This window comes from Thunnus thynnus, chromosome 6 (genome assembly GCF_963924715.1).
Source record: "Thunnus thynnus chromosome 6, fThuThy2.1, whole genome shotgun sequence".
NCBI classification, from domain to species: domain Eukaryota; kingdom Metazoa; phylum Chordata; class Actinopteri; order Scombriformes; family Scombridae; genus Thunnus; species Thunnus thynnus.
The window spans coordinates 19,650,254-19,676,112 of record NC_089522.1 but is presented as its reverse complement, the minus strand read 5'-3'; the positions used below and the strand labels follow the sequence as shown (position 1 = coordinate 19,676,112).

At 38.4% G+C, this 25,859-nt stretch overlaps 1 protein-coding gene and 1 non-coding gene across 7 annotated transcripts; one reads left to right on the top strand and one right to left on the bottom strand.

Moving 5' to 3' along the window:
• Positions 1–85: 85 nt before the first annotated feature.
• LOC137184612 (tumor protein p53-inducible nuclear protein 2) lies at positions 86–9,493 on the bottom strand. 6 transcript variants are annotated; one of them, XM_067592442.1, is made up of 5 exons: positions 9,197–9,491; positions 5,391–5,767; positions 4,312–4,629; positions 4,056–4,212; positions 86–3,958 (listed from the first exon to the last, which is right to left on the bottom strand). In XM_067592442.1, the coding sequence occupies exons 2-5, from the start codon at positions 5,512–5,514 to the stop codon at positions 3,691–3,693; spliced, it is 867 nt and encodes a 288-aa protein (XP_067448543.1). In that variant the 5' UTR covers positions 5,515–5,767; positions 9,197–9,491; the 3' UTR covers positions 86–3,690. The 6 variants fall into 6 exon arrangements, with proteins under 6 accessions (XP_067448543.1, XP_067448542.1, XP_067448541.1 ...); XM_067592441.1 differs by having other exon boundaries at positions 86–3,955; positions 4,056–4,629; positions 9,197–9,493; XM_067592440.1 differs by having other exon boundaries at positions 4,056–4,626; positions 9,197–9,492.
• A 7,552-nt stretch (positions 9,494–17,045) lies between these two features.
• Positions 17,046–17,117, top strand: trnaa-ugc (transfer RNA alanine (anticodon UGC)). The gene has a single exon. It is a non-coding gene; the product is annotated as a tRNA-Ala (tRNA).
• Positions 17,118–25,859: the final 8,742 nt, after the last annotated feature.

Sequence of the window (25,859 nt, the reverse complement as noted above, 5' to 3'; positions counted from 1 at the left end):
AAGTACATCAACCTGTATTTTAATCACACTCATTGCTCTGATCCAATTCCCTCCCACATGAAAATAATGACACAAGATTCAGGTGTTAACCTGAGTATTTATTGTTGTTGTTGTTTTTGGCGGGTACCTCTTTTTTCTGAATGAATGCTGGAAAACCCATCAGTTGATTTTTGCATAGGTCTTGCCTGTCAGTGGACAACCATCCACTTTGGGGATGGAAAAATCAGTACATCACAAAAACCATGCAGAAATAGTGAAAGGCACAATCACCATAGATATCAGATACACCAAATTTTATATATTTCATTTTTATTGGGGGAGAGGTGTACTAATTGAGACGTAACATGGACGAAACCCCATGTGTTTTTAAGCTGCCATCATTTCAGGGCACAACATAAATATATGAAACTCCCCAGACATTCAATGCCTTTCATTTAAACATCCTATTGGTGAATGACTGTTCTAATAACTAAATGGGAAAATACAAGCATATTCTATTGTATTTTATGATACATTACATTTCATTTATTAATTTATTTTTTTTTAAATATAAACTATCTGTCTCCTGCCTCATCCATTTCCCTGTCCACATCCCTCACGTCATTCAGGTGTGAAACATTGGGTGACCACTCTCTCTCCTTGTCGTTTGATGATTTCCACTCTGAAACCACACCTTTCATTAATCACACACAACATACTGAGAACACATTTCCTTTTTTACATGACACTGGTGAGAAAGGAAAGATAATAAAATGAAGGAAAACAGGACAGGTTTGCAGCGGCAGGAGCTATCTGTGGTGATTTTTACATTTTGCATACACACCCACTTATGTACACACACACACATGTGCACACCTGTGATCTCAGTATTATCCTGTTTTCACTACTTAAGTATGTTAATACAACAGGCAAAGTAAATTTAACCTCAGAGGCAATATCAGTTTGGACGCCCCTGGGAAGTGAGATCACAACGTGTTTATGTGTGTGTGTGAGACAGTGTGTGTCTATTGAACTCATCACCTTGGAGCTAACCCCTGCACTGTTTGGAGGAATCAACAGAATACATAATAGTCATCTTTAAAACAGAAAAAAAGATAATATTTATAATTATTTCATAAATTAACAGAAAGTTTGAATAAAACAAAGTCATTTATAGGATTATTGGCAGAAATTAAACAATTGTGGTATGTGATTCAAGGGAAGATAATTCATCTTACGTATCTGGATGATCTGAGCAAGACAACACATTTTCCATTTTCCAAAAAAATGAACTCCGAGACTCTCAATCTGTCCTTTGAATACACCAGTACAGACTGTATTAAAACTATGTCAATGTACTGTATCCTCACCAGTATCCATACAGCAAGTGCTGTGCTAAGTGGACCCTCTGGAGGGCAGTGTTTGCCTATGGCACATCAACTCTGAGTCTAGTGCTGACTTTATGGTGCATCTCAATGACACGAGACTGAAGTTGGGGCAAAGACACCACTTTTGGCCACTGAAATGCCCTCTTGGTTTAATAATGAGCACAGAGGTGAGGCAGAGAGAGGATTCTCATCAGTCCCATTGGACACAACGTTGTGGACTCAAGTCCTGAGAGGCTTTGACATCTAATGGAGCGTTATAAATTGTTTTGTAATTATTTACAAGAGAAATAAATGACTATTATTCATGTTTTTTTTTTAAGAGTTTCTAGCATTAACGTGTCAGTACACTTTCTCACACACAGTTTGATTCAAAACAAAAAGAAAAAAAAAATCACAAAAGAAAAAGAAAAACAAGCACACAGCACACCGCTAAAACTTGGACTCACAAAATGTATGACAGTGCAAACTTACATCCATGTCTCAAATAATTTACAAACATTAGTATACACTTCAGCACCATTGTTTACTATTGTTTTTGAATACATATCAGTTAGCTAGATCTTTAAGTGGACACTGTTAGATGTGCTAATGAGAAAGAGACGGTGATGGAGTACATGTCATGAGGAAGTTTAAAAAAAGCAACTGGTTGCACATCCATAAGCAAGATGATAGTTTTTGAATGTGTTGTAGTGGGAAGATGTTTGTTGCTGGAACTTTAAGGAGACGTTTCTTCCCCTTTTCTCCTGACAGTTGCCTCCTCAGTCAGTGACTTTTTTAATGAAAGGGACTGACGTGTATATTGATCGTTCTTTTTTGGTGTTCACATGGATAAGATCACAGCACACACCATGTGGATGGCTGATGTGTGCTGGGCACATCACTTCGGTTTTCAGACCACACATTTAATGATCATCATGCTGTGTTTGATCCACGGGGAGTGATTTTTTATCTTCTACTTTATTGGCTTTAAAAACCAAACGTGTACTTTCTTTTCGTCAATCAGAAACAGGCTTTCTGGTGGAACCATGCAGAGTGAAAGACTGTAAAATAATGTTACAATATATAGCAGAAAACAATGTAACAAAACAAAATAAAGAGTTACCATCAATACCGCTCTACACTTACTATATCCTGCCATACCCTGTAACCCAAAGGCACCTTTATCCTTTAACTACATTCATAATCCTTGTTAATATCAATAACAACTATATTCATGTTAACAAAAAGAGGCTACCTTATTTCACTGTCCAGAGAAAAACATTTGAGATATGCAAAAGGGCACAGTCTAAATGCTCTTTAATAAAGTTAATAAATGTTTAAAGCTCACTCACAGGCTGCTCAGAGGGTTACATTACACTTTCCTACCAGCATTTCGTGTTAATCACATTTCTTTTAATACTATCTAGTTCTAATTCAGTTATTTTACTCTTTAGTCTGTTTTGCTCATCCTCTCACCATCGTCTACTTGCTCTTATCCTTCACAAAGTGACAACATGTGTTTCCTGTGATGAAATGGGCTGCCCCACATTTCGTTACCTTCCTCTTTTTGATTCAGGTGAACAAAACTGGAGAAAACAATGTCTAGTGATTTTTTTCTCAATGTTATCACACACGGTATATCCTTCCACCTTTTCTGAACAAAAATAAAGTTACATTTGGATACAATCCTCTTTAATATAAATCATAGGAGAGATGAGTTGTTTTCTCTGTAAAGATGCTAACATGTCTCTGCCTAGCATGGTTTCCACCAAACAAAAGTCGGTTTCTCCAATTAGACTAAAGTCCACTTTGTTATTTAAATTTCAAATTATTATCTCCAATTTTGAGTATTTTAAATATTAAAATATTTCAATGGATTTAATGGTTGAATTAATACAAAACATGCCTCAAGGAAGAGTGAAAGAAAGGAGAATATTTTACTACTATAGGAGAAAAAATTAATAGAGCTAAACATTTTTGTTGTTTTTCAGATATTATTGTTACTAAGTATAACCTGTATAAATATTCTGAAGACTTTTTTTTTTTAGTTGTTTGGATACTGCAATGGACAATAAGTATGTAAGGTTCTACTAAGATCTACTTGGAGGTGGAGGCTTGGTTCATAACAGCAGAATGGGGCATAAAACTACCAGGTGGAATCAGTTTGTGTATAAACCAAAACAGAAAAGCTCAGGCTACTGGTATCTGAGTGTAATATGATATACTGTGCAGAAATGAAAGCAAATATGCTGCGGGTGAATACATGTAATCGTGTGTGTCTTGGAGTTGACTATGCACTACTAATGCCCTCAGAGTAAACGATGGCCCCTGGTTGCTTGGGAGTTTAGTGGCAGAAGTTACGCTTGCTGGGCTGGTGGAGGAAGGTGTTTCTGGCATGGGCTGCGTGGCGAGGAACCTGCTCCCTGGTGCGGTTTTGGCGTTGGATGCGGTTGCGGCCCAGATGGCGCCTCTCGATGCGGGCTTTGCCACGCTGGACCCTGGCCACTTGGGTGACCTTGGCCAGAGCTCCGGCCTGGGCAGCTGCTCCACGGCTCACCCTGGTGGGCATAGTGCTGCGGGTAGCGGGAGCAGCAGCTGGTTCAGCCACTCTGCTGCAGCAAGAGAGAAAAGAAAAATGACGGTTATGCTGATGCTGAAAACAGGAAGTGAAGGTGAAGTGTGGCTTGAATAAATATTGCTGATTCTTACCTCACACTGCTTGCCAGGCTCACGATACTTTCCTCTCCCACCACAGAAAGGTTGCTGTTGGAGACCATGGACAGGTTGTTCGGGGAGACGTACACGGACATACTGGGGTGCTCGATGAGCAGGTCCTCCATCGGGCTGGCCTCTGCTGTGGCTCCCTCTGCAGTGAAACAGGGGGGAGGGGTGACAAACCAGCTCTCATCCATGCAGCCTCTCTCTGAGCCTGCCCTACTGCTACCCCCACTGCCCCCACACTCACTCCCAGAGCCAGGGGACATTGACAGCATGGAGGAGGGCGTGGACAGTCTGGCCCGTCTCGGCAGGGTCACGGGTGTAGTGGCACCCAAGTCTGATGGGCTAGCGCTGGGACAAGACATGGGGTCTGATGATACTACCGCACCTCGTGCCCGACCTTTATGTGTCCTACGGCGCTTGTGAGGCGGGTGGGGAACTGGAGCCGGGCATTCAGTCCGTGTTAGTGTGTCTTGATGGTTTGATTGGTTACTGTCTGGGAATGAATGTGCAATAAGTGGGGCTCCCGTCTCATCCTCAGCTTGCATCATGCACTCAGATTCTTCTGAGCACATGGCAGCAATGAGATCAGGGATGGGATAGCCAATAAAGACATATGTTTAAGGTGGGAGGGGGATGTTGCAAAAATGATGCAAATGTGGTAGATTTTCAAAAAGCCATGCGGGTTGAGGGGGGGATTTTTGAAGGGATCACATACGCACGCGCACACATACCAGCGTGGGGAATGTAGGGGGTGTTTAAAATAATTAGAGGAGGGGAAGAAGAGGGGGTAAGGAAACACAAAACATAAAAGAGTCACATCATTAGTTGTGTTGACCCTCTAAGGTTATGATTATGTCAGTGACATAATGTTTCTCTTGACTCTTCTGAGAGGTATTTTCATGTTGCTCTTGTTGTTTGGTTGGCTTATGAACACGCACCAAAGCAAATTTTCATACTCAGTAATCACCTTTGTCATGATTGAGATCATAAACAAAGAGGAAGGAGATGTATGTTGACAGAGAATTATGTGTTTCCATCCTCTGACAGACAACACCTATGGTATGGCAGCCATATGGGTAAGCACCAGTGTAGTTGCGCCACGCCCTGACTGATTCTTCACCCCACCCCATCATCCCCCATCATTACTTCTACACTTCAAACATTAGTCATCACAGTATCATGCAAGAGAGGACAGAGATATTTCTCAGCTACCTAAATCTTTCAACATTAAACACAACTTGATAGTTTTCCCATTTGGTGTGGTTCCTAAACGCCACATCAACCCCTCCAATCCAACCCTGCACTCCCTCGGATGTGACTCACCAGGCAAGTTGACGAGCATCCATCCCTCCTCATCGGCCTCCGTCACACAGGGGTTGGGTCCCTTCAGCTCAGCTGCCACCTCTTCTACCTCCCCAAACAACAAGTTGCTCAGACGTTGAAACATGACTGCTTGTATTGTCAGGTGTTGAAAACTGGGGTGTTTTTTGTCGTTCACAAAAAAAAAAAAAAGCTTTAGCTGCCTTTGAAATTTTTATTTATGTTTCGCTTGTTGCTGTTTTATGCAATTCTTTGTCTGATTTTTCGGAAGTCTCTTTTTTTTCACTTGAAGCCCTTTGCTGGATCTCGGTTTTGACAAACAGGAGTGGGCGGGCTTCTGTAGTGCAAATGTAAGGTTTCACTTGGTTTGGAGCAAAGGCCTGCAGAGATAGGGAGAGAGAGGAAATTTATAAGATAATGGGATTCACTGTCAACACATTTTTTCTTAAAAAAGACATCTAAAAAAAGAGAATGGAGTGGGTAATTTCCTATTGCTTAGTCAGGGAGCATTAGATAAGCACGGTGAGTAAGCAATGTGTGTGGTAAGAGCTTTCTCTGGGTTATTCTGAGACACATTACAAGAAGCTGGAACTATTCTTTGGACTGAACGAAAACCCTCAAAGCATCTTGGCCTGTGTTGTAATGACAGGTTAATACAAACAGTGTGTCACTAAAACAGAAACTGCTTTTTTCTGTTTTCTGTTTATTTCATGAGTTTCTACACTAACATTGCTGGACAGCTTGCTGATTAGACTAGCTGGGAATCTTAAGGTCAATTTAGATGAAGCAACACATTTCCCAGTTATAATTTAAATGATTCAATAGCACTGATGATGTGCTAAGTGGGCACATGTTTTACCAATTTACATATTATGGATGAACAAACACTTTGTATCTCTAAATTTAAATCTTGGCTGGAAAAACAAAAATGTCATTTTTAAAAAACCTGTATTAATAGATTTTTTTGACCACCTGGGGGCGGTGCAAAATCCTGCAAACACAACATTGACATGTTGTCTTATAACGATATGGCGAATGTGTTAGCACTCACTTGCATATTTACACACCCAGCACAAAACAACATAGCATTAATTTTTCAATCATGTTTCTGGCCACTTGATGTGTGTAAGTCAATATTTACTCTCCTTTAAGCTCTGTTTTGGTCTCCACACAAGCTCCTGGGGGCAATATCTGTCTCTGACTATGTGGCTTGAAAGGAGATATGCATGGATGCTTGTTAGGAAGCTGACACTTTCTTTCCTTATTTGGAGAATCACCATTGTGACCAGGAGCATAACCAAAACCATACAGTGCATTGTCCTTATGTAAGATGGAATAATGATCATTTTAAACAAATATGAGCCGTTTCCTAAAAATCATTATGAGAACTGGAAAGCAGAATCTCATCTGTATTTTTTTAAAGACTTGAGGCTGTATAGATTAATTTTGACAGTTTCTAGGTCATGTGTTAAAATTTCTATCCAGTCAATTAAATAAAAAGGTCCATGGTTGTTATATTGCGGGGATTTTGCAGAGGAAATCCAAGAAAAAACTATGAACTAGGTCTGAACTGAGGTGCTGCAGTATTTATCCTCAACACTGGGATTGTTTTTAGTGCATTCCTGGGCTAATAGAAACTTTAGTCATGAGACTATGTGACATATAAATGCAGATAAACAAAATTTTAGCAAGAAGGCCAAGGTGGCGCTTTGCATAAGGTGCAGCAGACGTCAGCAAAATACACACACTGAACATGTAATGCAAGTAACATTTCCCTGATATAATCATTGTATCAGTTTGGTAGCTGTGCAAACTAATTCAGGGCTATCTGAGTGGTGTAAATATAGCTATTGTTACTGCCAATAGAGTGCAAATAACTGCAGCTGATATGGCTTATATCAGGAGGAGAGCAGCTCCAAGTTGTATAGAAGTATTACCTGTGAACTCATCAGCCATTATCACTGAAACATTTTTTTGGATGTAAGTTCAATCTATTACACAAGAGATGGATAAATATACGGAATTTACCTGAAAAACTGTAGCCAAGACAATGTTGTTATAATAATATAAGTCTGGCCTGTCTTGTTTTGGCTTTCTCAATCTCTGCTACTCATTTTGTTGCATGTTTTTTTCCCCCTATTTGTCCTTACTTAATGGATTGTTACTAACTACCACCTGTTATGCAGTGGCATTAATTATTTGTGGATATGTATTGAACTATCTTGTGCATATTAATTATGTTGTATACATTGATTTTATAAGACATATAGTTTTATTCTATTTTAGGGTGCCTTTTTAACATCTAGCCCAGGACAACAGGTGTAAATTAGCAGCTCTAACTTTGATTAATTTAACAGTTTTTTTCTGTTGATTATTGAGCATTGCCCCTGTAAACAAGTGTAAACAAACTAATATACTGAGATGTAATAAATAAGCAGAGTTCCCAATATCTTAGCAATACTAAACCTAAACTACAACACAATACATAGTATAGGCTACACACTACAGCAGGGAGAGATTGCTGTATCCTTACAAGGTCATGAGCATGACAGTCCTTATTTCGTGTTTTTATTCAAATGTCACATGATAAATAATATTTTATACGCATAAATGCACGTCCTAAAATATATGTTTTTAAAAAGGACCTTGAAATATGGATCTTTCTTTTGACACTGGGCCAAAAAAAAAAGAAAAAAAAAGTAGGAGGAGCAGGGAGGGATGGGGGAGGAGGAGACTCGCGAAATAAAAACAAGACGCCTCTGACGTCACGCCTTCGTCATTGACGCTGGCGGAGAGGCTCCAGTCTAATTGGCGACCGGAGGAAAAAAAAGGGTTTGAATAGCAAAAAAAACAGCGAAAATGTAAGATATTATTATGTATATGAGGTCTATATAGGTTGTTATGTCTATTCTGCATTTTAAGACACTTTGCCGAAAAAAAAGTCTATGTGACTGGTTGCTATGGTCGACGGTTATCGTCGTTGAATCCCCTAACATGAAAAAAAAAGCTCACAGCAACAATGTTTACATTTCAGATACGCAAAGACATCCTGAGATTGTGTAGGGAAATAAAGCATCAAAGTCGACCTCAGAGTGTCGACAGCGGAGATAGCACAAGACTTTCTGCAGGATATCCAGGTTAAACATGAATTATCCGTATAAGCCCTACAGCTGAAGGGTCAAAGCAATGACAGTTGTGGCTGAAGCGACTCGGCACGAAACACATCGACTGGATTGGCTACTGACAATACAATAAAACTGTTATTTAACAGAACAACATACATGGCTATATTTGCAGAAAACGACTAGGCTATTAAGGTCCGCCTCCCAGAAAAACATCAACATCCGCCATCGACTTGACTCCACATCAGCATTTGGTGCAATTTGCACAACAACGGCTGCTGGCCGCCTGTAGGATAAATATATGTATACGTATGCAGGCTGGTGTCATTTTTCGGAATATAGGACGTCGAATCGACCTAATTAAGCTCTTTGGATCGGCCTGCTATTTCTGCTTTCACCATCTATTCATGACCTAATAATAGGTCATTACCAATTATAACAAACAAAGATAACCCATGTAATAAGCCGGTGACACACAAAGCGATGTAATTCCGTAACAATACATGTACTATGATTTTTATGATGGCTGCTATCTGATGGATATTTTCTGTAGATAAGCCTGTGAGGAATGCAGCAGCTTCTCTGGCAGAGACAGATGCAGTTTGATACCTCTTGAGAGCACATAGTTGAGACACAAAAAACACACCAAGAATCAAAATTTTGAAAGCAAAGTAAAGAACAGCTTACCTGCCTTTGCAATATTATTGAAGTTGTAAACGAGATCACACACAGTAGAAACGACAACAATTCTTAAAGCATAGCTTTAGATAGCCTTTAAAGTGAGGTAGTTAAAACACCATGATATAAAAATAAAAGGCTTTCTTCTTAGAAGAAGGGCTTCGTGTAAAAATGTTACACTAATGTTTCAGATCATAACATCTGCAGCTTTTTTTCCCTTCCTCTCCTCTATTTTTTTCCGCTGCAGATTTTCCTTCTGTTTATTGCTGCCTCCAGCTGATCCTCGGATCAGAATGTAGAACGTACAAAACAGCTGATTGTGAGATCACAATACTCTCGGACACGCCCCTTTCCCCGCCTACACCAGTCAAACCAGCCAATCAGAATATTACACAAGCCACAAGCCGGGCCTCTAGGTAACAGGGTAGGGGGGCTGGGAGAGAGGAGCTGTCAACCTGCACCCAGATGGAAATGGTGACTTCAACTCAGAGACTGATCCGTGATCAGCGACTGCTTACACTCGTCACAGCTGGCTTAAGTCACGGCTGGGGGATGGTAAACTGATCCTGAGTCCGTGCTCACACAGCTCCAAATTCAAGGCCTTTCTAAACAAGGAAAGATGAGGATCTGTTGAAAGCAAAGTGATTAAATTGTCAACTTGGTAAATTCACCTGCAGAAAAAAGAGCACAAAGCTGAAGCTGTTGCAGCTAACCTGTTGTATCACCTCCCCGCATCTATTACTCTGTGGATATTTATTTTTAAATGTTTGCATCATTTTCACTATACTTTTTAATCTCAGTCAGGCCCTGGACGGTGTCCAGCACGAAAGACACAGAGCAACCTCTTGTGTTATACAGTTATAAAATTGATCATTTACAGGAGCAAATGCTCATGCAAACCTTGAATATGCAAATTATTAAACAGTCCCAGTCCATAAACAAGGTTAACTTTCCCTATCCAGTGATGCTGGTGATGTTACTTTAAATTTCATTTGTAAATAGACCTCTTTCCCCTCCCCCTCAACATCCTTCTTTTCACTTGCCTTGGTGGGGAGGACCTCCATGTGCCACTCAACACTTACCAGCCAATCAGATGCGCTTTTTCTGAATGCAGTATTTGAGTAACCAATGAACTGTGCAGAGGTTTTTGTGCAAGCCCCTTGTGGTCACTTTTACACTCTGCAGTCTGTGAAGCTTTGAGGATACTCAATGCCTTTTATGATTGCAGATTGTGTAAACTGGTGACATATTGACATAACTGTGTGTGCGTGTGTTTATGCATGCGCTCTAGGTGAAAAATCATCTTTTGTTGTGTTCGTATGAAGTCTACAGAGTATTTATGCATAATCCGCAAGTGTACGTTATTGATTTAGTAGCCAAACCTCACAGCTTGTTTGTGTTCATGCATACATGTATGAGTGAGTGTTTATGTCCACATATGCATGTGTTACATGTATGCACCTGGATGCTGACAGGCCTTATTGTAGAGCGGATAATAGCTTCAGTAAAGACAGCACACTATTTATAGCTTTAATATCGCCAAAGTCTGACCATGACCACTGGTTTAAAAGATCTTTTAAAAAAAAAAAAAAAAAAAATTATTAATCCATGAACAAGAGAACAAACAAACATATAAAAGAAAGACTACTACTGGTCATAAAGGTGAAGTCCTTAAGTCTTACTGAGTAAAAAGTAACAACTAACACAAAACTAGAATTACAGGTTGGTTTCCAAGATGTTTATGATATGCACAGAATCGGACAGTCTTTGCACATTACTCTGTAGTGTGTGAGGGTTTTGGATTCCTATGTCCTTTCCAACTACAACTCAGCCCAGTAGGAGACATCATGATGATCCAACTGGAACCGGGTCAAACTTGAGGCCAATCTTATAGTTTGACCTGGGTAATGACAGAAATGTGCATGTAGTGTGTTTATTAATGTTGGGTAAAAGTCCTGGTGTGTCTCCTCTTGGACATTTTTTTCCTGATTCTTTTATATGTACATATTCAAAAATTAAGTTTTTGTATATTTGCCTTATATACCAAAAAAAAGCTTTAGTGATATTCTTGTGTGACATGCCAATTGTTTGTGGCCCAGGAACAGTTAACTTACTCAGCCAGTAGTCAAGGAGATACTGTAGTTGTAGATCTACCTGTGATCTGACTATATTATATTGAGGAAAGTCTACTGTACACTTTCATTAAAGTGTAGCTAATAGGGATTAACAGAGGGAGATTCTGGGTGTAAAGCATACTTTAGCATTAGAACATGTAATTACAATTTTTTGTTTCAGCATTGCACTCAGGTTATGTCATGTTATGTTTGATCAGACCTGTGTGGGTGGACGTCCTGAATGCAAATGAAAGCAAATGAAAACAAACAAACCGCACCTTACAGGGTTGTGTCCCCAGAAGCCTGTGTCTCACACAGACTTCTTAGCAAGTTATACTTTTTTTCTGCTAGACTTTGTCATGTTATTACCTCACTCGCGAGAGCCGATAGCAGGAGTCCAGCACAGTGTGAGCTCTCGAAATGCAGGATGATAAGGTTTCGGCCTATACGGTTACCAGGTGCTAGGCAACTCTCGCAGACACACATGTACAAAAGCACCCACATTCACCTAGCAGTGATGATGATATCCAAAACCCAGCAACACAGTGAACACAAACATTTAGCGAGAACAGTTTGTGCATCTGTGCTTGTGTTTGTGTTCTAAAACTAATCAAGTCACAGGCCTGGTGGAACATGTTACACCATGTTCTTGTGGCACGTCTTGCAATGCCAGTAACTGATGATTCATTATAGATATTATTCAAGATACTTTTGATGATTAATTATAAATAACTGAGGTTTGAATAGGTTTCTCAAGGACACAGACAGAGAAGAAGTTATGGTTTTAGATTGTCTGCTTCTTTTTTTTACCTCCCCTACATTGTTGAGCCAGAGCTTTAACTGAAGCTGCCTGACTTCACAGGATTCCCACAGTTTCCCAAGCTGGTTGGAGAAATGGGTGAAAGGTCACAGCAGTGCAGTCTCGCTGTATCTCTCTCCCTCTGTTCTCTCCCTGCGTGTGTTCATATTCATGAATGTGACATGAGGCTCTTGTTTAACAGCATGCGAGTCCTTGCCCCGGCTGACACAGCTGACTGAGGCATGTGCGTAACTTCAGAGGGCTTCTTACCAGCCAAACCCTACGTTGTAAACACTGCTATTTTGTTTGCAGTTAAAGACCAAGGTGTGGCAATGGACAGGTTGACTCAGAAAACTTCCTGCGTGATGACGCTTGAAACAGACAGTAAGGTAACTTGTTTGTGAGAGGCTGTTTGACAACTCATCCCTTCCCTGAGCAGGAACAAAAAAGATCTTGATGCGTCGTGGTGTGTGTAGGAGACAGTACTAACACTCAAAGTTCACAGAAGCATCTTCTATTTTATTTATTTTTTTATTTTTTACAATATTCTGTTGACTTAATTGACTGTCAGGAAAAAATAACTGTTTGTAGCTGTGTTTATTTAAAAGAGAAATGGGAAAAAATGTGTTAAATAGTAAAAGGTGTATCCAGTCATATCCCTTCTTTGGAAATCATGTCATGTCAGTGAACAGAGATTATTTAGTTGATGAAGTGAAATGTAATGACAAAATGTTTTAGTTGACTTGCTGTATGACCTTACTGAACTTCTTTTCATGTGTTTTGACTCCAGCTTCCTCTGCAGATTTTATTTTCGGTGCCTCTCTCTCACCTCTTCTCTCAGGCCTCTCTGCCCCAGCATAAGTGGCTGCAGGCGGATGATAAGACCAGCAGCCCCAGGAGATAGGTCGGACCTGCTCCCTGTGTACCTTACTGTGCCAGCAGCACTATAATGACCTACATATGACACAGTGGGGCTGTTCAGGTTGCAGATCTGTGTACATTACAAAGAGTAAGGCTGCCATATTTAAGGTAATTGAAATGAATACTATGACATTTAGGGATTTTTTGTTCTTTTTTGTTAAAGGTGCAGTGTGTAGGATTTAGTGGCATCTAGTGGTTAGCTTGCAGATTGCAACCAACCCCCTCCCCTTTCAAGCGTGTAGGAGAACATACAGTGGCCATGAAACTTGCAAAAAACGCAAAAGGTCCTCTCTAGAGCCAGTGTTTGGTTTGTTAGTTCTGGGCTACTGTAGAAACGTGGTGGTGCAACATGGCGGGCTCCGTAGAAGAGGATCCACTCCCTATGTAGATATAAAAGGCTCATTCTAAGGTAACGAAAAACATAAGATATTTTCAGGTGATTTTACACTAATTAAAACATACTTATGAATATTATATTCAATTTCTGTTGAAGTCTGTTCCACTAGATGCCACTTAATTCTACACAGTGGTCCTTTAAGAGTTAGACTGGATCTAAACCACTCTCATGTTGATGCATTGAGAATGGAGCCAGTAAGGGTTTCTTGCAGCAACAAGAACTTGGAGCAAACCAGCTCAGCTGTTTGGCTTATCCTGGTGAAGGCCACAAGCCAAAATGTGTTGGTTTCACAACTCACCAATGAACACGCTGTATCTTGTTTATTTAATTAATTCACAAAGCAAAATGTAACAAGACGTAAAGTCTACAGCTGCACTTGTGGACCTGTGAGGCAACACATTGGTGTTTCAGTTAAATGTTGAAGTCAGCAAGCTATCATGCTCACAATAACAATGCTCAAATGCTGATGTTTGACAGGAGTAATATTCACCATCATTATTTAGCTAACATTTGCTAATTAGCACTAAAGTACAGCTTAGGCAGATGGGAATGTGAGTGTTGTTTTAGATAGTCAGACGTACAGAGCATTTAGTAGTTTGTAATTCGACTACTAAATGCTCCATAGATCTTACCATTGTTGGTGAATGCTTTATCTGATCTTTTTAGTGTTTATCAAGCTTATTTAATGATCTTATTTTTGGATTTTTATTCCACATACAGCTCCCTGGTGTTTTTCACTCATTTTCTGTGCTGTGTATTGTATTATTTATTTGTTTGCTTGTATGTTATTGTGTTGTATGTACAACCAGCAGCTCCAAACAAATTGCTCCTCGTAGGATTAATAAAGCTGTTTGCATTGTATTATATATTGTGTATTTGAAGTTAGAATTTTTACCTGATAATGGCGCTAGATGAAGTTAAAGGATCAGAAAAGTATTACAATTTATCCTCAGGGAGACATTTATGTTTATATCAAATTTCACTAAAAACAAAATATATCTACCTTGTGGTGGTTCTAGAGGAAAAATCAGGGGATCACCAAAGTCAGTAGGATTCATCCTCTGAGGACCATGAATGCTTCTACAAAATTTCATGGCAATCCATCAAATAGTTGCTGGGATATTTCAGTCTTGACTAAAGTGGCGACAAGTTGTAGTTTTATGGGGAGGGACCTCCTGGAATTCTGTGTCAGCCTCAGGTTGGCAGGCAACCAGTGGACACTGCAGGTGGTCACCAAGATTAGCATGCAACTTCCTGTAAAGCAACCACTAGTTGTTTTTATGTTTCTGTTAGATGTACAGAAGAAACAAACAAGATATAACATGTAATTTAATGAGCTTTTAGAGGTGCTGGTAGGCAGGTTTTTGAACTTTGGAGAGAGCTAGACTAGCTGTTCACTAGCTGTTTCCAGTTTTAATGCTAACTTGATCTCATTGATTTACTGCTCAAGGTCTGTAGGTCATGCTCATGCACATGATGACAGTGGTATCATCTAACTAAACAAAGTGAATATGAGTATTTTTCAATAGTGTCACACTATTCCTTTAAAACACTAGTTAAAACATCTCCATTTGCATCTGCGTCAACATCTCCAAAATCCACACTTTGATAGGTGTTATGTAAAAGACACTGACAAACCATGAACAGGGAGATTCAAAATATCAAGATTTATAAATCTCATGGGGAAATACACAAAAAAAAACATGTGTGTGTCCAATAGCTGATTCGTGGCCAAATCTGAGCCTTTAATGCGTCCCTTGATGTTTGGTCCAAAGTACATTTACTCAAGTGAACTACTTGAGTACAGTTTTGAGGTACTTGTACTTAACTTGAATATTTGTTTGATGTTACTTTCTATTCCACTGCATTTCAGAAGGAAATATTATACTTCTTACATCACTTTATTTATGAGATGGTTGTTACATAAAACATGTATAAAATACAATAACTTAAACTCCCTAGAGGTATAAAGTTGTTAAAACTAGCACCATCTCAATGAGCTACAACAGTAAAATGCTACTTACATGTTCATGCATAACTATCAACTAATGTAATTTATAATAATAACTCATGCAGGTCATTTTGTGCTTCTGTGCTTTAGGATTTTGAACAAAGGACGTTTACTTGAAGTGGAAGTATAAGAATACTAGGTAAATGATCTGAATATTTTTTCCACCACTCGTGAGGTAAATCTGTTTCCAGGCCCACTGCACTGTGTTTGTGTATATCACAGGATCACAGGAGCACAGGTGTGGAGACAAATACAAAAGCAATGCAAGTACAAACCTGTCACAGGCAGTATTTAAACTCCAAACCAAAGCTAATCTGAAATATGAAACAAGGATGACAGTATAGCCTACATTAAGTTAAAAAAAAGTGTAATTTACTTCTTGCACTGTCCACTGTAACGTCTGGAGGTCTGTGGTCTTAGATAAAGAATTCTCTCTGTGTCTCATATTGCATACAGTGTGTCTGTACATGCTGCCCTCAACAGCACCCCACAGTCCCAAGATAACCCCCTGAACACACATAACACTTCTACTATTCCTTACTCAGCACAGACTCAACATGGCAGGTTCCTGTCACCCATCCAAAATCACACCACCACAACAACAACAGAGCTGATATAAGCCAGCGTGCCTCCCCCCCCCCCCCCCCCCACTTGCTGGGAGACCCCTCAGCAGGCCAGTGCATTTCATACTGCAGACGGAGAGGGAGAGAAGGCTGGGGAGGTATCAGTCTCTCACCCTTTCTCTCTTTCTTTCCATTAGTCCCTTCTTGAGCTCTCCTAAAGCCCTCATGCCATGCGTGCATCCCATGGGTCTGTCCCTACAAGGCTAGAGCAAACAGGGCCTGGAAGTGGTGTCCTTGGCAAGGATGTGCTGATAAACACAGCACGAGTGAGGACAGGCTGTGCTCTCCAGAGGGGGATGTCAGCCCCCCTATTCCTGCTCCTCTGGAGGGTATTATGAAACTTAACGAGGGAGCTATTTTAAATTCCCCAAAGGATTAGGGTACCTTGAATGATGAAAAAGCACTGTACTTCAGCCTCTATAGGGTCAGTTTATCTGAGAAACATTGTGCTGTAAGTGTTCTGGCTATCTGTCAGGACATTTGTCTTCATCTCCACCAGTTTTTCTTTCAGATAGTGTGGGAAGAAGAGGGGCCCCCCTGCCAGGACGCGTCCCCTAACGCTGAAACCAAAACAAGACCTGTAGGCTAAAAATAGCACAGAGCAAGGATTAAATAAAAGAAAGCTTCAAATTCAAAAGTTTGTTTTTTTCCACTCATTCATTCTGACGTCAGTTCAAATCATGTTTAAAAACCACCACTAAAACAGTTTGGATCCCCTTCAATTCCAGCACTTAGTTTAATTTTTTTTTTTTACCCATTCAACAAAACGTCCCTACTTAACTTGAGCTAACATAAACAAACAAAAAATAGTCTGACTACAGGTTGCTGGTTCAAAAGGTTGAAGCCAAGCTAAAGTTATGACCTCGGATTACATAACTTGGCCGCGGTCAGAACAAAAATATTCCGTTCATCTATCATCTCCTGTTACAGGTCCAGAGACATACCCGGATGCTAACATTTATATATACGTCATCACACTTGACGTTTCCAGTAGGGGATGTAGCTCAGTGGTAGAGCGCATGCTTTGCATGTATGAGGCCCCGGGTTCAATCCCCGGCATCTCCACTCTTTTTTTCAACATGCAGTCGTGCGGTTATTTTGTTTATCGTGTGATGAGTGGTGAAGTGCGATCGTAAAGGAAATATACTCAACCTAGTATCTCGGTTTCGTTACATAACAAGGAATTCATGACGCTGTTACGGCGTAAACTTTAAAGTTAACTTTGACGATTATTCTCATTGTATAACTTTCAGCTCAGTGAACTGTTTCCTCTAAGATATTGTGTTGTTTTTTTTTGTATATATTGTATTTTGTTATTCTAATGAGCCCCGTGAGTTGTGTCCTTGGTCAAGTCTGAATTGAATTGAATTGAATTGATTTGAACTGCTCTGAATCCAGAAAGTCCTATCATCTTTTTTTTAAAATGAATATAATTGATTGATATAAAAACATATTTTAAAAAATCTTATTGCATTTATTTATTATTTGCCATATTCAGTTAGATTTGGTAAGATAGCATTTAGTAGTTATAGATAAAAAGTATAGAAATACTTAGCTTGAGCTCTAAATAGACTGTGATTATATGATTTTAATTTAAACACTTTTAGAAAACAGGATTGTGGGAGAGGACACTTCCACAAAGCAAAACATAAAGCTAGTAAGAAATAGAATACATGTATTTAATTAAAAAGTGAAAATGGAACATGGGGTATGAAAAAAATTGAGCCTCATGGGACAGAGTGTGAATATTGATGCTGTAAAGGATAAAATATAAAAGGTAGAGTGTAAAATGTAATGTAATGTGAATATTTATGTAAGTATATTATACGAGAACTGTATACTGTACAGTTCAATGAATTTGTGTGGATATATGTAACATGTAACAAAATAATCTCCACTTAATAGGTTTATTATACTGGTCAAAGATGAACGTCCAAGCTCAGTGTTTAGATAGAGTGTGCTAAGATGTCTGTACAGGTATGTATGGCTATACACTATATGTTTGGGGTACATTTGTTTTTGTTAAAATTTAGTTATCTCTTTTTTTCCTATTGCTTTTTGTTTTGATGGTGTCTTTAATCAGTCACCATAGAGAGTGGATGTACATGTTACAGGTCGAGGGGCCTAACGGGTTATGGGAGACCTAAACACAATCTCTATTTGACTGTTAATAATATTTCTGGTTGTAGAGTGAAAGGACTCAGTCAGTCATGTCAATAACAGACCTTCATAAAGGTGAAAAACAGAAGGGATAGCCAACACATTTAACTTTTTATCCCTTCAGGTTTTCTGTGGGATATTTACTGCTCCTTACTGAACATTTCTCTCTTTTAAAGAAATATCTACATCTGTGTGGTCAACCGGTTGATTTTCATGGAGCAATGTACGCAAGGAAGAAAGCTACTGTTTGTGTTTATACACTGAAATATTATCCAAACTGGATAAACTGCTTTGTGTTGTGGTGTGTCACCTACTCATTTATATTTTAGTGCTCAAGCATTAATTGGAACAAATGAAATTCTTTTCACAGCATATAACTATTCTGATTTAGACCCAACTCTTGCAAACGTGTGAGCTAATGTAATCCCTTCAAAAAATACAACAACAAAAAACAAACAAACATGTGAATCATGTACATTTCATGCGTGATTAATGTGACCTCCCTTATATTTCACATGTGAAAACATGGATTTCACATGTGCTCACAAGTTTGATGAAGCACAGTTCAATACTTTTGGATATCCCTGTTTAGGGGCCTGTCGTCTCAAGATCTGTCCATGAGTCTCACCGTTAATGAGCATGTTATTATACCTGATGGACAGACAAACAGTTTACTAATAAAGTTTTCTCCAATTTTTTAATTCATTGTTTTATCGTGAATTGAATGTACGTATATTTTGCCTTGATGTGTGTTGAATGATACTGTGCACAATGGCTGATCATGAAAAACGTCAATACTATGAACTGCTTTTCATGTAACTGCTTTTCTTTCAAATTAAGTTTTCTTAAACATAAATATATTATACTTTCAGTTTTTGTTAACCACTGGCTGCCAGAGAAACTCAGTCTTCAGTGAAGGAGTGTAAATCAGCAGTTTGCTCACTCAGCCTGCAGCCAGAGGAAGGAATGAGAAGACTGACAGAAACCCTGGGGGCAACGCTCGTTTTGGATTTGGTCAAAAAGTTATAAAGAGCAACACACACACACACACGCACGCACGCACGCACGCACACACACACACACACACACACACACACACACACACTCGGATAGACCCCTAACCCAGAAAAAATAAAGCTGACACAGATTCATGTCATCTGCTTTTAGCAAGTTGGTCGAGGCTGGTTCTCCAGCAGGACACACTATCTGCCATGAAACAGGACCACTCTGAAGGTCAAGCCCTCACATGTACTATTCAGGTGCACATAACTACTTAACCCACATACTATGTGTCCGTACATTATGACCTAAAAATGCCTTTTAAGAACCATCTTTACATAATTGTCACAGATTCATTCCCCAGGTGTCAAGCAAGCATTCCTGAAGATGCAAAAGGAGGAGACAGATCCATCATTCCTGTCTGAAGCTCCCACAGACTACTGTACTTCAGCTGCAGGTCACAGGCAGAATGTACGCAACATATAACAAAACTGAGTACAACCCCTGTGTAATATCACTAAAATGTTATAAAAGATTCAAAATTGCATCATCTTACAATAATTGTTGTATTTTTAGGGTGAAGTGTAGGGTATTTGGTCTTATTTATAATTAAGACAAAACACATTAGATAGACTACATTGAAAATACAGGCCTCAAAGTAAAACCTCAATGCAACAAAAGTGAGTTGTGACCAGTGAAACAAATATGATTACACTTGTGATTTCCAAAAAAAAGACTAATCGCCTGAACAAGGTTACAAAAGAACCTGTGAACACCACAACTTTCTCAGTTTTGGCCTGCGTTGTGTCTAATGCTACATGGCTCCACATCGTAAGGAATTCCCTGAACCGGATTGTGAAGATGGGATCGGGTACAAGATCATCAGTGGGCTAATAAGCCAGAACACAGTTGCTAGGAGTTACAGGAGAAACCATACTACCAATAACAGAAGGCGTAGTGGCTGTCCATGGAATATGACAGTATGCACAATTAGCTTTTTATGCAACCTTGCACTGAAAAACAGACGGATAAGTGCTTCTGACTTGGCACAAGGATTATCTGTGGAAATTGGTGTTTCATTGACTGCTCAGACACTGCATGAAGTCTACAACCTCTACAAACGATGTCCAAGAAGAAAACCATCGCTCACAAAATAGCACAAAACTGCAAGATTAAGCTTTGCCAAACAACATGGAAAGAAGCCTGATGAATACTGGCTGCACATTCTTTGGTCAGATGAAACCAAAATATATTAGTTTGGATCAGATGGGGTCCAGCTTGTTTTGGTGTAGACCTGGCCAGGACTACCACAGTGACTGTGAAACATGGAGGTGGGAGTGTGCTGATATGGGCCTGCATGAGTGCAAGAGGTGTAGTGGAGATGACATTTACAGATGGCACTATGAATGCAAGTTTGTATACACAACTACTGGATGAAAAAATGACTCTCAGTCTTACGGTTGGCAGGAGAGGAATTTTCCAACATGACAATGATCCCAAACACTCCGTAAATATCACATAAGAGTTTTTAAAGAAGAAAAAGTGAAAACTATGACCTGGCCAAGTATGTCCCCTGACTTGAATCCAATCAAACATCTTTAGAGTATTTTAAACAGGAAGGTAGAGCAACAAAACTCCTCCAGCGAAGAGCAGCTGAAAAGAATCATCTGTGAAGAATGACAGAACATCTCTTCACAAGACTTTTATCATCCCTGCCAAGAAGGATCCAATCTGTCAAAACTGAAGACAGACACACACAAAATGCAAAGTGTGCTGACTTTTGGTGCAGCTCGTCCTTAAATATGGACCTTTCCTTATACTTTATTCAGTCAAACATTCTGTTTTTCAAATGAATTGACTTCATTCATCTTGGGTTTAGTCTAAAACCAAATAAAATTGTATTAAATGGACAAGATTTGCAATTAACATGTCAGTTATTATATGTAGTCAGTTTTGTTATATACAGTATGTACCTTTTTAAGAGATGTCAAAGCTGTAGACGTATTACAGTGTTCTGTTAAATTTAAGCTTTTCTAAATAAGGCTCCCTTGTCAGATAAAATTCTACATCACCAAGTGCATCATCAAGTCATTAGTACATCGTATTGTCCAATCTGAAAGCTCTGCTGCTGAGTCATCAGACACAACAGGTAGATGTGTATCTGTTGCTTCAGCCTGAACCACAACAAACATTGTTGACCGTCTCCAGCTTCAGGGTTTGGCACAACACACACATTCCTCAGTGTCTAGTCTCAACATTTGTCTGTGTGATTGGTATTATCAGGTTGAAGGGTTTTATACTGCTCAGTCACTGTGGCTATTTTCTATGTGACAACTGCAAAGTGATATTAATGTCTTATACATGATTGTGATCTTTGCACCCTTTACTAACTAACCTGCTGTTTATATACAGTATACAATCAAGATGATACAATATCTGATTCTTATTTAACCACTGACCTGGAAACCACAATCATTTGATCATTATTGGTCTTTGGCTGCCCTCTTGTGGTTCATCTCAGAATAGTCCCTCTGCGCATCAGTTCACCGTGTGAACAGTGGGTGGCACCACTTGTTTGATCCTTTCCTCACCCAAATTGATCCTGACAGAGAACAGAAAACATCAAATGATTCAGGAGTGTTGAACTCTGCAGGTACCAGCAGATCAGTGATGACAGGTTCATTATTTAAAAAAGGAACAAATTAGATTCTTGTCAGGCCAGTTGGAAAAAAAAAATCACTGAAGTTAAACATTATTACAGCAATGATAAAGTGATGGGTTTCATCCCAAAATATATGTAATTTTTTGGCTTTCTACAATTCTCTTCAACTTATTTCAGTTTTGCTTGAATTATGTGATTTTTACAATAATAATATGTTGTTCTATTACTGTAAGATTTTATTTTCTGGTATTTTATTAATATCTGTATTTCTGTTTTGTGATCTGGTAATATTTCTATTCTAATATTTTTAATATTTTTTTATATCATGACTTCTTAATTTAGAAAATTAAGGTTAAAAAAGTTCAAAATAGAAGGTTTTTAATTTAATTTTGATAATTTCAATAGCTGGTATATCAATAAAAGGTGGTTGTTGAAAATAAGTTTTTAATATTAAAAACAACTACACTGCAGAATATTCTGCAAACCAAGATGTATTAAACAAAAGTAATTTTTAAGTCATGTGTCGCTCATATAACATAAAAAGACATTTAGGAGACACAAAGTGATAGAAAAAAAGACACAAACAAAACTGGAAAATAGAAGATAGAAATATTATTAATATTTCTGATATGTGATTTTTAGAATGTTTAACTGCGGGAAGTTTTCTGACTCTTCGTGTGGTTTCTCTCAGAGCGTTCATTTTCCTCAGAACATAAACAGCTGACCATTAGATGACCTTTAATGGTGCCATATATTACATCAAAGGGGGCCTGTGGTTGGACTGCACTGTGTCTGCCTGCTGTCCAGATAAGCTTAGAGCAGAGACACACAAACACACACATCTGGCCCAATTTCATCTCTGTTAGTATCAGACAAATGGCTGTTTGTGTGTGTCTGTCAGTGGACACATTGACACACATGTATACACAACTACTTAAGATGTTAGAAAATTGTACCAGAAAGTTTGAAAGATAAGGAATACAGAAAAGCTCTTTATATTATATTTTTGTATGTTTTACATCTCAAGTTTCCACAACGTAGTCAGAGCAAAAATCAACTGTCATCACATCATATAAAAATAGGAAAAGTTTCCATCTGAGATAGATATTAAACAGTGTTTGCTAATATTTAACTCTATCAGTTGTGCTGTCAAATGTTTGTTTAGGGCATCATGCAACAGTATAACTAACATTATTGTTATTGTGTTATTATCTGGTGGTGATAGATGTATAAAACTGCAGGTGCACTTGATCAACAATTCGTTACACTTACAGTAAACAGTAGAGTACATAAAGTAGTCGCTCCTCTGTTTTCAAACTGGGAAACAGCAACGAGTGAAAGAGACAGCAAGAAGAAATGAAAATATGAACTTCATCTTCCTCCCATTACAGTCTGTCAGAACATGAAATGTCACAGCCTCAGTGACTATCTAAAAAAAGAGTCAGTGCTTACGTCCAAACAGAAGAATAAATAATCATATTATGTTGAATTATTTGTTTTATTTCAACAATTTAAAACTTTATATAAATATTATGAGTCAATTTTCATCCTCAAATATTGTAATTATTAATGACACTATATAAAATAATGTAAACAAAATAACAATTCTGCACCTCACTGTTCAGATTTTAGCAATATTGACTTGTACTTCTGCACATTACATTACAATATATCACTATAACTGTACAGTTTATAATCGGTACATATTAGGATTAATGTTATAGTCATATCTTTAGTCTCTATTCACATATTCTCTTTATTTTACTCTATTTTATATTTATTACTTCATTTAGTCTATTTTACTTATTGTATTTAATTTGGCCTTGTAGTTGTACTTCGTTCTGTCTATCTAGCTACCTGTTTAATTATATATGTATGTATTTATGTACATATGTATATATGCATTTATGATGTGCACTAACTTTGAGGGAACAAAATTAGAAAAGATGGACTGTGTTGGTTAGCTTCAGTTTCTTGTAGCTGTGTTGACACTTTGCATTATATTATCATGATTTATGAGAAAGTTACTCTTGAAAATATTATATAATTTTGCTGTTTATTAAACTGACACACCTGCACTGTGGGCACCCATGATTTGGCCCCTCAGACCTCATGGATACATACAAATTCAACTTAATACATGGGTATGATTCTGACTTTTCTTCAGATTTATATTGTACTTCTCGTCTATCAGGTGTCAGTAAGAGAAAGAAGATGAGCCTCAAAAATTCAGGAAACTGCTAACCATGCCTTGAATTGTTGGGAGAACTTCTTAACCTGATGCACCTCTTAACTATTTGGAGGGCAAAGAAGAAGAAGTGACACCATGTAACACAAAGTACTTTATAAACAGAGCTGTCGCTGAGGCAGACAGCAGGAGAGCGAGCACTAGGATAATTTTGGCAGCTGAAAGGCTGAAGAGGGTTGCAGTCTCTGTGTGGTGGTAGTGGACTCAGAGTTCCCCTCTTGAATCACAAATATGTAATATTTTTGATGATAAGAGCACCTAAAACACTTGAAACATGATTAATTTAGGGTTGTGAACACATTATGAACACTGTCAATGCACTCAAATAATGTTTCAATAAAGTATAAAAAAGCAGTAATACGACAATGTAAAAGTACCTCATTACAAGAAAAAGTAAAAGTATTACGCAGGAGAATGACCCCTATCAGTGTTTTGATTTCTAATATTAGATATTTCTAAGATTATCACTGAGCATTTTAATGTTGTAGCTCCTTGTGGTCAAGCTAATAGCAACTTCTAAGACTAGTTTAATACATAAAAATGAAGCCTTAGTATGTAAAAACTAGTGACAATAGTAAAAAGTACAATATTTATCTCTGAAATGTAGTGAAGTAGAGGTATAAAGCAGCAGAAAATGGAAATACTTAAGTACAGGTACCTCAACTTTGTACTTAAGTACACTACTTGAGTAATTGTACTTGGCTGCTGTGTACAACTGGGTAAAATAAAGGTTTCATATACTCATTATGATTAAACATGATGTTTTTTTACTTGTTTTGAGTTAATACAGGAACATTTGTTTTATCATAAATGTATGTTTCATTCTTTAAGCACAGATTATTTGAACTGTCTTGGAACCGGTGAATGTTGGGAGGTGTGAGCACGTTATAAACAATATATTTTCATAAGTCAAATCAAGTCAAATTTTATTTGTATAGCCCAATATCACAAAAAACACACATTTGCCTCGATGGGCTTTACAATGTATACAAAATACAACACCCTCTGTCCTTACACCCTCAATGTGAATAAAGAAAAAAACAATTAAACAGGGAAAAAAAGGGAAAAAAGCTCAGGTAGAGCAGCAGAAGAGGGACAGACATGCAATATATGTTGCGTGGGATGGGATGAGAGTTTTTTTTTTTTTTTTTGCATTTTAGGACAAACTTTGCTCTGGTCACCTTATACACAACCTCCCATCTGCAGTGTGTTGTGTAAACCAGCAAGCTGAATGTTGTGTTGCAGAGTAGCAAGCTGGATTGTCACTGAAACATGTGAGTATCTAACGGATAGATTTGAACAGAGAGGCTGTGCAGAGCATGTGTGTGGGAGTGTGTGTCCGTACAGCCAGCTCTGCATTCCTCTTGGATAATCTTATCTCCCTCCTGCTGGTCTTATGGACCTCTGAACTGTAGGGCAACACTCACACACACTCCAGACTACATGTGTAAACAAACAAACACACAGTGGTGAAAAAGTAGTAGTAGTAGTAGTAGACATAATTCATGCACATTATAAATACTCTTAATGAATCAGCTGACATGCTAATATCTGCACAAGTGTGTTATGTGGGGGGGGTTGAAGATAAAGTCATAATCAGACATAACACATGCAATTGCAACAACCTTTAATTTCATGAATAATTGCTTATGAAGACATTTTTGATCTATGAGTCTGAACACTCCTCAGACAGAAAGTCTTCAGACCAGCTAGTGGAAATCTTTGAGGCCAAAAACAC